Here is a 16,833-nt window from a genome sequence, read left to right on the forward strand (position 1 = left end):
ACTGGGCAACTTTTCCTCTGGACAGGTTTTGATAAATCTCCCCCAATTTGTCCCCTAAACCTAAAATAATGAAATCCTCCCCACAGCTCTGATCTGTAGCTGCTGACAAGGACTACAGTACTTCTTTCTTGTCCCTGCAGGGGGAGCTCTCACACGAGCTCCGCACTGTCACTGGAGCTGGCGGGAGGCGGGAAGTGTATTCCCTGCTGTACACCTGTGTGGCCGCACGGTGTCCTCCCTGAGCAGCTCTCCCAGTTTCATCACTGTCACGCTGTGATAACGGGGGGGAGGAGAGGATCCTGGTGACACACATGATCAGTAAATCTCCTGATATCGCTGTCACACTGCACGCAGCCATCGTGTGCACACTGCCATCCGCCACCGCTGCGTCTTTCTTCCTCTTCTCCATTGTCTGGTGATGGCAGATCTGTCAGCAGATATTTGTGGCGTGCCTCCTCCTCCTCCTGGCTGCAGATCACTGCTGTGTGGGAGGGCAGGGATGGTCCTGATCTTTAGCATTTCTTGCTAGACATCCACATGCGGACCGTTATCGTCGCTGTGCAGGCTGCCTGCTGCTCGGGGGCCATCGGAGGTGTGTGACCTCTCCCCCCATACACGGCCACTACTATGGTGAAATTCCCGGCACTCACCCCCTACTGGCCCCTCATCCGCTTCTTGGTTCCTCTGGGGATCACCAATATAGCCATCGACTTCGGGGAGCAGGTACGATCGGCATAATTGTCATTGTTGTCTATGGATCGGGACTGTCTATGTATATTATGATGTCATGTATAGGACTGTCTATGTATATTATGATGTCATATATAGGACTGTCTATGTATATTATGATGTCATGTATAGGACTGTCTATGTATATTATGATGTCATATATAGGACTGTCTATGTATATTATGATGTCATGTATAGGACTGTCTATGTATATTATGATGTCATATATAGGACTGTCTATGTATATTATGATGTCATATATAGGACTGTCTATGTACATTATGATGTCATAATAACAATGATTTACTGTTTATGTTATGATCATGTGTGCGGGCCTGTTTAGTGTTAGTGATGGAGGATGCTGTGGTGAGGTCATCTGCTCCCCTGCTGATCCTTTACACCACTACAGCCAATGCACCTGCCATAGAGATCGGCAGATCAGATCACACTTTACTGAAGTTCTGCTCAGATCAGTCTTTCCCAGTCAGTTGTTGCAAGACTACAACTCCCAGCATGCCCGGACAGCCGTTGGCTGTCCGGGCATGCTGGGAGTTGTAGTCTTGCAACAGCTGCAGGCGCACTTGTTGGGATCGATCACGCCTGCAAGAATCCAAATCCATCCAAATGATGTCCAATCCGTATTTCAGCACTTTGCTATCCTATACTGTACTCTTTGCTTTTATACATGTCTTCTCTCATTGGATTCACTGTAGGGTTAATACCATACAGTTTTTGGATCCTTTTTTTTTTTTTTTTTTTTAAACCGTATGCAACCGTGGCCATAGACTTTCCATTCAAAACCGTATGCACCATGGCCCAGATTTATCAAACTGTGTGAGAGAAAAAAATAGAGTGATTTTCCCACAGCGACCAATCACACATCAGCTTTCACTTTACCAGAGCTCATTACCTGAGCTGTGATTGGTTGCTGGGGGAAAATCCCTCTATTTTTGCTCTCACACAGTTTGATAAATCTGGGCCCATATTGTATACGGTTGTCTCCGTTTTTCACACCACACGGTTTAAAAAAAAATAAAAATTTCTGGACAGAAAACCTTGGCCTACCACGGTTTTTGGTCCGGGTGAAAAACCGTATTTACCCGTATACTTTTTTTTTTTTTAACATGGGAGTCAATGGGAACCATACAGACCTCTATGTGCGTACAGTTCCATCCAGTTTTTACCATACGGTTTTTGACCCTGCACAGTTTTTTTTTCTTGGAATTTCAATCAAACAAGTGAAACTTTATTCATAATGGAGCGAAAAGTTCACGTATACGTTTTTTTTCTTAAAAAACGGATGCAACCAGACATAATTTTTCAAACCGTATACGGTTAAAACTTTGTACACACGTTTTGATACAGTTTAACCTGATAAAAAAAACTGTATTGCAAAAATGTAGTGTGAACCTACCCTAAGGCTGGGTTCACACCACGTTTTTGCAATACAGTTCGGTATCAGGTTTTTAATAAAAAAAACAAAAACGGATTCCTCAAAACCTGACTAAACTGTATTAAAACGTGTGTACAAATTATACAAAATCTGTATACGGTGTGAAAAATGATGTCCGGTTGCATCAGTTTTTAAGAAAAAAACATATACATTTTGAACTTTTCACTCCATTATGAATAAAGTTTCACTTGTTTGGTTGAAATTCCAAGAAAAAAAACTATGGAAAGTCAAAAACTGTATGGTGAAAACCGGATGGAACAGTACACACATACGGTTCTGTACGGTTCCCATTGACTCCCATGTTAAAAAAAAAAAAAACGTATAAGGTTTAATACGGTTTTTCACCTGGACCAAAAACCGTGGTAGGGCTGGTTCACATCACGTTGTCTCCCATACGGGAGCGCATACGGCAGGGGGGAGCTGAAACCTTGCGCTCCTGTATGTCATTCATTTCAATAAGCCGGCCGGAGTGAAACTTTCGGTCCGGTCGGCTCATTTTTGCGCCGTATGCGCTTTTACAACCGGACCTAAAATCATAGTTGATCACAGTTTTTTAGGTCCGGGAAAAAGCGCATACGGCACAAAAATGAGCCGACCAGACCGAACGTTTCACTCCGGCCGGCTCATTGAAATGAATTACATACAGGAGCGCAAGGTTTCAGCTCCCCCCTGCCGTATGCACTCCCGTATGGGAGAAAACGTGATGTGAACGTTTTTTCACCCGGACCAAAAACCGTGGTAGGCCACGGTTTTCTGTCCGGGAAAAAAAAAGTTAAAAACTGTATGGTTTGAAAAACGGAGACAACCGTATACATTATGGTGTATACGGTTTTGAATGGGAAGTCTATGGGCACGGTTTTCTGTACGGTTGCATAAATTTTTTTTTATGAAACCGTATGCCGAAACCATATAGCAAAATCGTGGTGTGAGCCCACCTTAAGGCTGCATTCACACCACGTTTTTGCGATACCCGTATCAGGTTTTTGATGAATAAAATGCATTCCACCAAACCGGACTAAACCATATTAAAACGTGTATACAAAAATGAAATACGTATACGGTTTGAAAAATGACGTCCGGTTGCATCTATTTAAAAAAAAAGTTTACGTTTTTAACTTTTCATTCCATTCGGTGCAAACTCATTCGCATGTGCAAACTCAAAAACCGTATTGTGCAAATCGGATGGAACCGTATGCACATACAGTTCTCAATGACTCCCATGTTAAAGGAGTAGTCCTGTCCTGAAAAACTGATCAGCCATCCTAAGGATAGGGGATAAGTTTCAGATAGCGGGGGGTCTGACTGCTGGGACCCCTGCAATCTCTCTGTACGGGGGGCCCCGGCTCCTGATAGCGTGTGACGACCACCGCACGAAGCGGCAGCCAAAACGCTCCGGCTCTGCCATAGAGTTGTATTGAGGGGTCATGTCAGCGGCCGCTTTGAGCGGTTGTCAACACGCCACCTTCCCGCGGGCTGCCGGGGGCCTGTACGGGATATCGCGGGGAGTCCCTGCGGTCAGATCCCCTGCTATCTGAAACTTCTCTCCTATCCTTAGGATAGGGATACGTTTTTCAGGACTGGACTACTCCTTTAAAGGAACTGCATACGGTTTTACTACGGTTTCTCACCCGGACCAAAAACTGTGATAGGCTACGGTTTTGTGTACGGGGAAAAAATGGACAAAACCATACAAGACGCAAAAAGTTCACAACCAAATGCATTGTTTGGCATATGGTTTTCAATGGAGAGTCAATGCATACGTTTTTCAATATGGTTTTCAAATTGAAAACTTATACGGGAACTGTATTGAAAAAACGTGGTACGAATGCACCCTAAGGCTATGTTCACATGATGAAAGCATTCCGCAAATCAAAGCTTGCAGCTGAATTTTTGCAGAATTCCAGCTAAATTTCAATGTTCTCAAAACACAGAATTCTGCAAAAAATTCAAAGCCCCCTTGACTTCAGTGGGATTCCACCTTGGAATGTGGTAAAATTAAAGACAAGACTTTAAAGGGGTTCTCTGCTTACACATCTTATCCCCTATTCAAAGAATAGGGGATAAGATGCCTGATCGCGGGAGTCCCGCAGCTAGGGACGCCCGCCATCATGCACGCGGCACCCCAGTTAGTAATCAGTCCCCTGAGTGTGTTCGCTCCGGGTCTGATTAAGGTCGACCGCAGGTCCGGCGGCGTGTGACGTCACGCCTCGCCCCCGTGTGACGTCACGCTCCGCCCCTCACACGGGGGCGGGGGCGTGATGTCAAACGCCGCCGGCCCTGCGGTCGACCTTAATCGATGTGTAAGCACCGGAGTACCCCTTTAAATGTTGCGGGATGCGGAAATTCCACTGTGTTAATGGGACAGCGGAATCCTATTGAAGTCAATGGGGAGTACATTTCGGCAGATTTTCCAGTAGAATTCTTCCGTGGAATTCCGCACATGTGAACATAGCCAACCAGGGCATGCGCTGCTGAACAGGTCAGTCCTAAAAATAAATAAATAAACTACCAATAAGCAAACATGCTGTTTTATCTGTCGGCAGCTTACAGGCTGTCATGAAAGGTAGCCTGGTTTCTACTATCAAGCTCACAGGTCAATAGAAAAATATTTATTATTTATTTATCTATATTTTTCTTTCTTGATGCTGTATTTTGGTGAGTATTTGCTGCTGTGTATTTTCTTACTCATTGAAGTCAATAGGTAGCAAAATACACAGCTGATTTTACTACCCAAATATGCAGCAAAATACAGCACGTGTGTTGTTCAGTGAAAAATATCTTAATCCCTATGAAGAAAATAGGAGATAGGTATCTAATCACAGGGGAGTCCGACTGCTGCGACCCCCAGCGATTTCCAGAACAAGGCCCCAGCTTTCAGAGAGAGCACGTGCTGTAGACTTCACATTCTCCATTCACTTCTAGGGGATCAACCAAGATACCCGAGCTCTCAGGCATCTCTGGCGCTCCCAAACTAAGGCTGCCGTTGGGACCCGTCAATAATGGGTCGGTCAGGCTCTATTTTTTTATTTATTTTTTTCCAGCCAAAAACAGGCCCATTACCCGACGGGTCCTAATGGGTGCCGACGGGTCCCGATGGACCCCATTCACTATGATGGGGTCCGGACTGACCCGTTATTTTTTTAGTGGTGAGTAGCGGGAAAAAAATTTGTGTGAGCACAACTTTTTCTCCCATTATTTGCAATCCAAAAATAACACTTGACACTGTTGGAGACAAACAGTAAAAGTAGCTTAATAAATATGGATGGCACATGCTCTATTTAAAGGGTTACTCCGCTGCTCAGTGTTTGGAACAAACTGCTCCAAGTGCTGGAGCTGACGCAGAGAGCTTGTGACATCACGCCCCGACCCCTAAATGCAAGTCTGTGGGAGGGGGTGTGACAGTCGTCACGCCCCCCCAACAGACTTGCATTGAGGGGGCGGGGTGTGATGTCATGAGGGGGCGGGGCTATGAAGTCACGAGCTCCAGGCCTCAGCTCCAGCATTTGGAGTACCCCTTTAAGATGATGGCGATGGCGGGATAAGATATTTTTCACTGGACAAGCCCTTTAAAGAAACGTGAAAGAATTCCTCCCAGCGATAGAAAGTGCTGCATATGATGGCACTATATAAATGAATATATATTCTTATTCTATTGTTATTCTGACAATAGAAGCGCATTATAAAAGTGCTACATATGGGGTTTCTGAATATCCTAAATAAGATCACCAAACTTCTATAGAGCGCTTCAGAAGACAGTTATGAGGATAATCAGTAACAAATGCTCACTTTCTCACTAGTGTGGCCTTGTTTGCGCCTTATCATACAAAGACGCCAATGACCCCAGACAGTGACCATGAGTGAGCAGTATAATCTTTCGTGCACAGTCATTAAATATATACTCTGTGCCCTGGGAGATTATGCAATGGAGCATTATGTAAACCCCTGGCTCCTGCTCCCGTCAGATGCCTTTAACCCCATCTACTATGTTTTTATACAGTATATAATACTATCCCCCCGTGTCATACACATTCTAACATTCATTCATTACAGTTGTCAGAACTAACTATATCATTTGTTCTTCTTGTTGGATGTGATGGGATAGCTGCTACATCACAAGCCGCCCTGTGTGCTTAACCCTAATGCATGTCTGAGCACCGCATGAGGATTTACCAGCCCACTGAACACACGAGTACTTACACTGCTTATGCCACAGGGAATTCCTGTTGTCTTTATATTTACATGTCCTTACTAGTTGAATGTCAGTGCTCGTGTATTGATGAACAGTGATCAATAAATTCATATACCTGTATATATTCCATCACAGGTTTGTTGCGGCCGCCGGCGCTGACACTCTATACTGTATCCCTATGCCTGGGCTGCAAAAGGCAAACAAAAATAAAACTTTAACGCATGTTTCTACGTCGGCCTTACGCTGGGGACGTGGACGTCGGAAAGCCGTCAGCCTATCACCGGCCGCAGCGATGTTCAGCCTCGGCCGGTGATAGGTTGAGCCCACTGTCATGTAAGAAGCCGGCTTCTTACATGACAGTGGGCTCAACCTATCACCGGCTGAGGCGGAACATCGCTGCGGCCGGTGATAGGCTGACGGCTGTCCGGCATTTCCGTCTCCAGGAAGCAGGTCCGGACATAGGGATACAGTATAGAGCAGTGGTCTTCAACCTGCAGACCTCCAGATGTTGCAAAACTACAACTCCCAGCATGCCCGGACAGCCAATGGCTGTCCAGTCATGCTGGGAGTTGTAGTTTTGCAACATCTGGAGGTTGAAGACCACTGGTATAGAGTGTCAGCGCCGGCGGCCGCAACAAACAGGAGGACGAGGAGGGCAGCGCTTGCGGGTGATATGTGAGTAGTGCTGGGATAATAATTAATTGGGGGGGGGGGGCAGAACAGCGCTCACGGGTCAAATATGATGAGTTCCCCGATGTGGGGACAGCACAGTGCTGGGCTGATGATTCATTCATTCCCGAGGGGGAGGGGCCAAACCGGTATTGTGGCATGGGTTAAAATTCATATCGTGCAACACAAAAATTTCGGTATTCGGTATGAACCGGTATACCGCCCAGCCCTATCAGGTGTTACTTTAAATTTGTGAAAAATGGAAGATAACCAATATGAACTCTGACCAGGGTTATTATGCTTCTTTCTTGGAGTCCTAACTAGAAAATCTGCTTAGATAATCTTCTCCTAAAAGTTTTTTATTAGCAAGTACTGTAGAAATGTTGGGAAGTATAATGGCATAAAGGGGTATTCCCATCTCATAAAGTGATGGTCTGTGACAAATATATGAATAAGGCCCCTTTCACACTGCAGTTGCATCCTGTCAAGAACGGCCATTATAGTTTCTTTCTTTTTTTGTGCCGACGGCTCCCATTTACTATTATGGGGTCTGTCGGGCAACGTTGTTTATTATCGGGAATAGCGGGAGAAAAAGATGGCGCAAGCAGCATTTTTTCTTCCGCTATTTTCCCCACCTCCCTTGACGTGCGTCACACTGCTGTGTCATAACGGCAGTGTAAAAGAATACTAACTAGGGCACTGTCACTTAAAAACAAATAAAAAGTATTTTGACATGTATTAGAGACATGTCAAAAGTTTTGTTTGGTTGGGGTCTGAGTGTTCAGACCATGACAGATAGGTAGAACTAGCTGGGAGAAGAGTGTGCTAATCGGGACAAACTTACAATGTAAGTCTATGGGATTGTCTCGGTCTGTGGCACTTTTCTCCCTGCTCGTTCTAAAAATTGGTTTGGGTCTGATCACTCAGACCCCGACTGATCAAAATTCTTGACATGTCTCGCGGACATGTCAAAAGTTTTTAAAAGCTGAGAGGTACACTTTTATAATCAGTGGAGGACTGACCTCTAGGGACCCCGCAGATTATGAGAAGGAAGAGTCCTTACCACTGGTTGGGCAGCACTGCACTATTTAAGATGGCAAAACGTGGTAGGTCTTCATTCTCAGAATTGGGTTTTTGGGTTTCACTCTATGTACCTTTAAAGGTGGCTACTTTTTTAAAACTGTTTACTACAGAGTTTTTTTTAAACTTTTTACCACACGACTTACACCTTTAGTAGCAGTATGTGACATTGAGGTTCCTGTGTTGAGCATAGCCTTGACTTTCATGTGTCCTAGTTTTACTTTGTTAAAAAAAAAAAAAGGCCTGTTCACATCCCCAAATCAATGACACACACACTTAGTGCCTTGTATCTTATCGAAAACAATGGCATTGTTTTTTTTGAGTGGGAAAACAGCATTCATAGAATCGTTGATGGTATTCCAGTCTTATTGTGACAAAAGTTTAGGATCAGGCCATTCTATTAAATGTGACATCTCAAGGACACGCAAAAACTTTTACTTTTTAAAAAGTAAATCTGACAGTTATGATTGGACACAAAAGTCAAATTTTAATGTAAAATGAAAAAATTACCTGTCAAAATTTCAATATTGAATATATATCCAAAAGAAAGATAAAAAAAAAAAAAACCTGACTATATATGTCTAAGGTGTATGGCGGCCTTTCAACTCTCACCTGATGGCAGATGTTGGGGGACATAAGGATCAGGTACGTGGGAGTTTACCTGCCTGATTTCTTCAAGAGATAAGCCGCCAGACAAGTCAGGCAGGAGCTTTCTTCCCTCCTAATGTATTTGGGATTGGCATAGATGGGATGATAGTAGGACAAAAGAACATTCAGTCAACAGCTACCTTATATGCATACCCAGCATTGGACAAGCTCATAATACTAATGTAGTATCTATGTTGTATTTTAGTTCCACAGGTACAATTGAAAAAAGCCACTTTTCCATCAAGTTCAACCAAAGAGGGAAGGGATATGGGTTTATGAAGATAAGGGGATATGGGCAATTTTTTTAGTTACATTGAAAGTATACTTTCAGTTTCCTCCCCCAAATTACGGAAGAGACCCCTCATCTTTTGGGAAGAACAATGACTTCCTGACTTTCATTCTGCAATCCATAAGGAAATGGAATGATAAAGTGGCTGCAAGTATGCATGGCTATCTCCATCAAAGTATTGGGGGCTTTGATAAAAGCCATGTGCCTAGGCTGTACTCACTGCCATTTTTGCTAGATATCACATTACACGCACTCTTTTTTTTTTTTTTTCTCCGCTAAACTACCGGATCCCCGACAGACTCCATTCAACTGAATAGGGTCTGTCGGAACCCGGCAGTGTCTATGGTGTTCCGAACTATTTCAGGGTCTGTTCTGCTCAAGAAAAAAAAAAAAAAGATCCGAACGGACCCTGAATGGGACGGAAGACAACGTCAATGTGAACTAAGCCTTACTTGTGTTTGCAAAAAGTTAAAGGGGTATTCTGGGCAAAAACATCTTGGGGGATAAGCAGGGCGCCCGCCGCTGTGAGCCCCCGCGATCTCCCTGCAGCACCCGCATTCTATGAGGGCCTGTGTCTCCACTTTCGGAAACCTCTGGGTTTCCGGGACTGTGGATGTGATGCCACGCCACACCCCCTCTATTCATGTCTATGGGAGGGGGAGTGATGGCCGTCACGCCCCTCTCATAGACCTGAATGGAGGGGGCGTGGATAGGTGTCTGATCGTGGGGGGGTCCAAATGATTGTACCCCCTGCAATCTCCTGTACGGGGCCCGGCTCTGCCATGGCCTTCCCGTGCAATAGGCGTGTCACCCGCAGCATGACGCCGTGGCTGACACGCCCCCTCCTCCTATGGTAGAGGCGGAGACGTAGCGTTCGTGCATCCCCGCCTCTCCCATAGAGCTGTAAAATTAGAAAAAAAATAACCAAAAATTCTTTATTAATATGGTTATTTTTGGATGACACATTCCCTATAACTCCTGTTGCATGTTGTGATCTCTTGGCTTCTTACCTCTCGATTTTCACCGTTAAATTCTTCTGCCTGTTGGTTTATGTGTTTACATGCCCTCTTGATAATGACCACTTAGTACCCAGTCCAGAATATTGTTTGCAGCCTTTATTCTTTCGGTGGGCTCTACAAATGCAACCGGGTCACTGTCAGCCAAGTGTGTCCAACCTAGGACAGAACTGTCAGCCCTATCACACTGACAACATACAGTCAGCTGAATCTTCTCATGCACAAAACGATCTGCTTCATCTGGCGTTACATTACACAACAGTCACACATGCAGAGCCTTTCATGAGGAACAGAACAGGGAACCTGAACAGTCAGTGTTTCCTGGAATACAAAGTATTCTCTATGACCTTGATGGTCTCCACCAGACAAGATCACTCCAGCTAATGATACTGGACCTTTCTTAGATTTAAAATTGAGCTGAAATATTGTATTGCTTATGGTGAGGAAAATAACATGTTATTCCTGGCATTTGGATGTGTCGGCCGGAGATGGTCCAGAAAGCCAAAAGCAGCAGATTAAGCAAATTCCATGAGTCCAATTGCCTGTAATGTTAGTTGTGCGAACGGTGAAGCCCCGCGGGCCACTCTGTTTGCCTAACTCTGGGACTAACGTAAACTGCTGCACACGGGGCTACGACATTTGCATAGCTCACATTAAAGTCAATAAGTAACTTCCCCGCTTCATCTGCTTTCAGCTTTCCCAACCACCTCTGGCTACTGCAAACAGGCTGGAGGTGGCCAAAAAAGCTAATGGGCAAGATAGGACAGCCCCTTTAAATATACACATATTCTTATATCTTAATAAGGCTAGGATTCCACTGAGCTTTTTCCCACCAGCAAAAACGCCTGGAAAAACTGCCACAGATATTTCCTGCATTTTGGCAGTTTTTCTGGCATTTTTCCTGGTGTGTGGAAACAGCCAAATTTGTCCCCTGTGGCAGTTTTCTCACTGCCTTCTGGGTACCACTCTGTGGGTCTGATGCTGAGCGCCCGGTCCACAGAGTGTAAGGAGATGAGGAGTGATGTACAGCATCACTATTCACCTCCCCCAGCCGTATAGTATACAGGGGGACATAGTGTACCCGTGTATACTATACAGGAGCTGGGAATCCTGTTACCAGACTGACAGGACTCCCTGCTCCTATAGCCCCTTTGGGCGGTATACAGAATATATAGCTATCTATAGATAGCTGTATATAGTGTATACAGAAGAGGAGGGCCGCTTACCTCCCTTGCTCCCTGTCCCCGTCGGGTCCATGTAGCCCTGCCCCTAGTGATGATGTCATTAGGGGGCGGAGCTACAGACGGGAGCCAGGCTGGTAAGGGTGTGAAGCTCTGTTCACATTGTCCGTTTTGTATAATGTGAACAGACCTTTCTGGCAGTGTCCTCCCAGACAGGGAGACTCCAGCTTTTGCTAAACTACAACTCCCAGCATGCTATCTGGACATGCTGGGAGTTGTAGTTTTGCAACAATTGGAGGCTCTCTGTTTGGGAAGACATTGCATTATGGGTGCTCTCCCCAGCGGAGAACACCAAAAATGTTCTAACCAATTTTTTGTGTTTCTTTTTTCTTCTCGTTTCAGATCCGTGTATGCAGAGGATTATGGCAGATTCGGAGGATTAAATAAAATGGCTAAAGAGGGCTGTGGGGGAGTGTTTTTTAAAATAATTTTTTTTTTCCAATGTGTTTAAAAAAAAAAAAATTTTTATTGAATTTCGGGCTTAATAGTGGAAGCCATCTTATTGATGGAATCCATTACTAAGCTGGGGCTTAGCGTTAGCCCCAAAAACAGCTAGCTCTAACCCCCAATTATTACCCCGGTACCCACCGCCACAGGGATGCCGAAGAGCTGGTACCAACAGGCCCGGAGCGTCAAAAATGGCGCTCCTGGGTCTAGACGCTAACAGGCTGGCGTTATTTAGGCTGGGGAGGGCCAGTAACAATCGTCTTCGCCCACCCTGGTAGTGTCAGGCTGTGGCTGCTTGGTTGGTATCTGGCTGAGAATAAAAATACAAGGAATCCTATGCGTGTTTTTTTTTTTATTTATTTATTTATGAAAAAAAAAAAACGCATAGGTTTCACTGTATTTTTATTCCCAGCCAGATACCAACCAAGCAGCAACAGCCTGACATTACCAGGGTGGGTGAGGACCATTGTTACTGGCCCTCCCCAGCCTAAATAACGCCAGCCTGTTACCGCCTAGGCCCAAGAGTGCCATTTTTGACGCTCTGGGCCTGTTGGTACTGGCTCTTTCTGGCACCCCTGTGGCTGTGGATACCTGGGTAATAATTGGGGGTTAGCGCTAGCTGTTTTTGGGGCTAATGCTAAGCCCTGGCTTAATAATGGATTCCATCAATAAGACGGCTTCCACTACTAAGCCTGAAAATTCAATTTAAACAAAAAAAAAAAACACATTGGAAAAATTTATTTTTTGGGGGAAAAAACACTCCCACACAGCCCTCATTAGCCATTTTATTAAAAGAAAAAAAAATCCAGTTCATCCACAGTAGTCCTCCGAATCTGTCGTAATCCTCAGCATACACGGATCTGAAAGGAGAATTAAAAAAAAAAAAAAAAACACAAAAAAGTGGTTAGGACATTATTGGCACTCTCCGCTGGGGAGAGCGCCCGTATTGCAATGTCTTCCCAAACAGAGAGCCTCCAATTGTTGCAAAACTACAACTCCCAGGAGTCTCCCTGTCTGGGAGGACGCTGACAGAAGGGTCTGTTCACATTATACAAAACGTACAATGTGAACAGAGCCTCACACCCTTATCAGCCTTCCTCCCATCTGTAGCTCCACCCCCTAATAACATCACTAGGGCCAGAGCTACACGGACCAGACCGGGACTGGAGCGAGGGAGGTAAGTGGACTTTGTCTTCTGTATACACTATATACAGCTATCTATAGATAGCTGCATATAGTGTATGCCACCCAAAGGGTTTTAATTGAATTTCAGGCTTAATAGTGGAAGCCGTCTTATTGATGGAATCCATTATTAAGCTGGGGCTTAGCGTCAGCCCCAAAAACTGTCCAGCAGTTTAAGTTAACTCTTTACTTGCTGGGCTGGCGCATAGCACACATCTCAGCAAGGGGTTAAGCGAGACAGCAATGTGTATACTGTATACACATTGCAGGCTCACTGTAAGTTCTTGCTGGGCTGTAGATATATGACGTATAGCTACTGCTCAGCATCAGCTGCTCTCCCGGCTCTGTAGCCATGAGCACAGCTGAGTCCCGAAATTCACATCAGGAGGATCGCAACAGGTGTCAGGAGTGACACTTGGTGTGATCTTTACCTTACTGCAGGTACTACTGCTCCCAACATGAAGCACACTGAGCTCTTTGCTGGGAGCTGTAGTATCTGTACTAATAGACAGATGGCCTGGGTGTCCCTTCTGACTGACACCCGTTGCGAGGTACTACAGCTCCCAGCATGGAGCAGAGTGTGCTCCATGTTGGGAGTAGTAGTACCTGCAGTTAAGGTCAGATCACAGCGGTTGTCATTTCTGACACCCGCTGCAATCCTCTGGTATAAGCTATAGAAGCAGGCGGCAGCCGCACTTGTCTGGTCCCCTGCCTGGCACTATACTCCGCTGTGATGTTAGGTGTTCTCTTTACATCACAGATTCGTATATGCCGCTGAGAGCTGTGAGTGGCCAACACTATGTGGCCAATCACAGCTCTCAGCGGGAAATATGAATCTGTGAAGTGAAGAGAACTTCACATCACAGCTGAGTATATTGCCGGGTAGTGGAGCGAGAAGTGCAGCTGTCCGCCGGCTTCTATAGCTTATACTGGAGGATCACAACGGGTGTCAGGTGTGATACCCACTGCGATCTGTCTATTAGTATAGGTACTACTACTCCCATCGTGGAAAAGTCTGTTCCATGTTGGGAGTAGTAGTACTACATAAAAATAAATAGTAAAAAAAAAAAGCACACACATTTTATTAAACACATAATTAAAATACATTACTACTAAAAAGTTTTACTAAATTAATTATAAAAAAATGTATTATTTTTATAATTAAATGGCCCCTGTTTAAAAATGTTATAAAAAATTTTGTTCTAAAAAAATATAAATTTCGTTAAATACAATTTTTTTTAATCACTACTGTATCTTTAAAACATTTTTTTTTTTTCAATGGTACCCTACGGAATTTAACAAAAAGGTATCTCCAACACTTTTTTGGATCGCAAAAGTCCAAAGAAAGAATAAAAACTGCCTGCAAAAAAGGCCAAAGTTAAAACCCACATGGCGTATTTCTTGGCATTTTTTCTCTCCCATAGACTTCTATGGGAGGAAAATGCCAAGATTTTCCCCCCCAAAAAAGCCACACTCGAAAAGCCCAAAGCTGAAAAACGCCCAAAGGATAAAAAAAAAATGCCAAAATGAAAAACTCCAAGCGGATCTGGCATTTTGCAATTCACTATTGACTAGCAGCTAACATCTGTCCGCGGCATTTTTTTTTCACAGAAAAAACACAGTGCAGCAAAATGGGCATTTTTATCCAAGTTTTTGCATGAAAAACCTCAGTGGAATTCTAGCCTAAGGGTACGTTCACACAAGCGGAGCCACAGCGTATTTTACGCTGCAGATCCGGCGCTGAAGGACCCCTGCATAGTGGCTTTACATATGCCTGCACGGAGAGGCAATACACCACTATGAGCAGACACAATGCGATGTGCAGGTTGCCGTGCATGTGCGGTGTACATCGCGGCCGCTCCCCCTGCTCCATGAGCTAGGCCGAGAGCTGCAGCGATGTGCGAGTATACTGCGTATGCGCGCTGCAACTCTCACATCGCAGTGTGTCTGCTCGTAGCGGCGTATTGCCGCTCTGAGCAGGCACATGTAAAGCCACCATGCAGGGGTCCTTCAGCGGCGGATCTGCAGCGTATAATACGCTGTGTGTCAGCTCGTGTGAATGTACCCTTAGGGTTAGAGCTCAGTTTTTGTGATAAAAAACTTATAAAACCCTGCAATCTCAGATCCTGCCCGTTTAACCCTTTGATGGTGTCCATGGCAGAAAGATGAGGGAGGTTGTATTTTATCAGACAGCTTGGGCACATTACTTTTTTTTTTTCTGGATAACCCTTTTAAGGAACGTGCTTGGGTACCTGTATAAGAGTCTCTACTGACGCTCTGTATGCTAAAGTGTAGTGCCCCCTTGAGACACTGTTAATTGCCCCTACAAAGTAATGCATCATTGATAGGAAATCTTGGTTGTAGAGCATGTGGTGAAATAATATTTTTTTACCTATGTATAAAATAAAAATTACGAGGCTTCCGGTTCCGGCGCGCTGATGGTGTAGTCGCACTCGTGGGAGCTCCGTCCTACCCCCGGACATTCGCCGCTGACCCAGCCAGTTTACCTGCTACACGAGGGTGATCTACTGCCCTTATCTCCTCTGGTTACTCTCCGATGGAGAGGTTTGTAACCCGCGGCACTATTGCTTCCTCCCAGCCTCCGCACAGCCCGCAGTCACAGGACAGCACGGCTCCCAAAATGGCGGCGAGCGGCCCAGCTCCGGAGGTGGAGACGCTGCAGCAGCAGATGCCACAGATGCCACAGAGGACCCAGGACTCACAAGTAAGCGGGGTGATTGACACTCTGATACAGCCCCTGGGAATGAACGCCAAGCAGTTTGTTATGGAGATGGCAAATTTGTTATCTCCCCAGATTACCGCCACCATAGCGTCTTCCATATCCACGGCTGTGGCGCAGTTAAAATTAGAGGTGGCCACCCACTCCTCACAGATTAATGAGTTGGAGCGCAGATATGTTCATATGGACAATGAGATGGATACTATGGCAAGGGAGTTGCGCTTATTTTCTAAGGCCCAGCAAGCGCTCCAGGACAAGGTGGAGGATTTAGAAAATAGATCCAGGAGGAACAACTTGAGGGTGGTGGGGCTCCCGGAATCGGTGCCACACAGCCAACTTGGCAAGCTGTTGTCTGTGGATCTACCTAAAGTGCTTGGCTTAGACGGTGGCTACCTGATTGAACGGGCACATAGGGTGGGCCCCCCGCCACAGGTGGACGTTAACAGACCTAACCGCTCTCCAAAAACGCGCCAAGTGATTGCCCGTTTTCTCAACTATACAGACAAAGAATTGGTCCTCCGTACCTTTAAGAAACGCTCTACTCCACTCCTCTTTCAGGGCCATAAATTGCTCATCTTCGGAGACTAGTCGGCAGAAGTAGCCCAGAGGCGCAAAGCCTTTGCCCCCATCTGCACCAGCCTTGTAAAGAAACAGATACGATTTACTCTACAATACCCGGCCATCTTGCGAGTGTTCCTGAAGGACGGGTCTTCTTCCACTTACCAGACTCCTGAGGCGGCGGCCGTGCTGTTGGACTCCACAGAAGATATGGAGACCTCTTCCAGATCAGCACAAAAATGCAGAAGGGACGACAAGACCGGATCATCACCAGAACCTACAGGATGAGAGTGCTGTTTGCTAACTTTGCCCTATTTTTCTTTTTTCTCCTCTTATGTGGCTGACTGAAAGACTGTTCTTGCAGTTTCAGACTTTTCAGGGGGGTTCTTCTGAGTGCCGTTCTGCCACGAATAGTGCCCCCTTCTTGTTTCTCAGGCATAGTGCCTTTCTGGTTCTGCCCTAACATTCATTTTTCCCCTACAGGTTTTCGGAGTCATTGGGAGGACGATGGACACCGAACAAAGTCCTTTATATGATGTGTTATTAACAAGCTTTAATGGGGGGTTCTAATGCATAACGGTTATTCCTACCC

At 45.3% G+C, this 16,833-nt stretch overlaps 1 protein-coding gene across 1 annotated transcript in view; it reads left to right on the top strand.

The window, feature by feature from the left end:
* The first annotated feature begins 224 nt into the window (after positions 1–224).
* The window catches only part of ANKH (ANKH inorganic pyrophosphate transport regulator), a 163,638-nt gene continuing 147,029 nt past the window's right edge, over positions 225–16,833 (top strand). Inside the window, exon 1 of the mRNA XM_056520951.1 lies at positions 225–723. Coding sequence (XP_056376926.1) covers positions 628–723 — 96 coding nt within the window. The 5' untranslated portion in view covers positions 225–627. The remainder of the gene's footprint in view (positions 724–16,833) is intronic.

Source organism: Hyla sarda, chromosome 5 (assembly GCF_029499605.1).
Source record: "Hyla sarda isolate aHylSar1 chromosome 5, aHylSar1.hap1, whole genome shotgun sequence".
In the NCBI taxonomy this organism is placed as follows: domain Eukaryota; kingdom Metazoa; phylum Chordata; class Amphibia; order Anura; family Hylidae; genus Hyla; species Hyla sarda.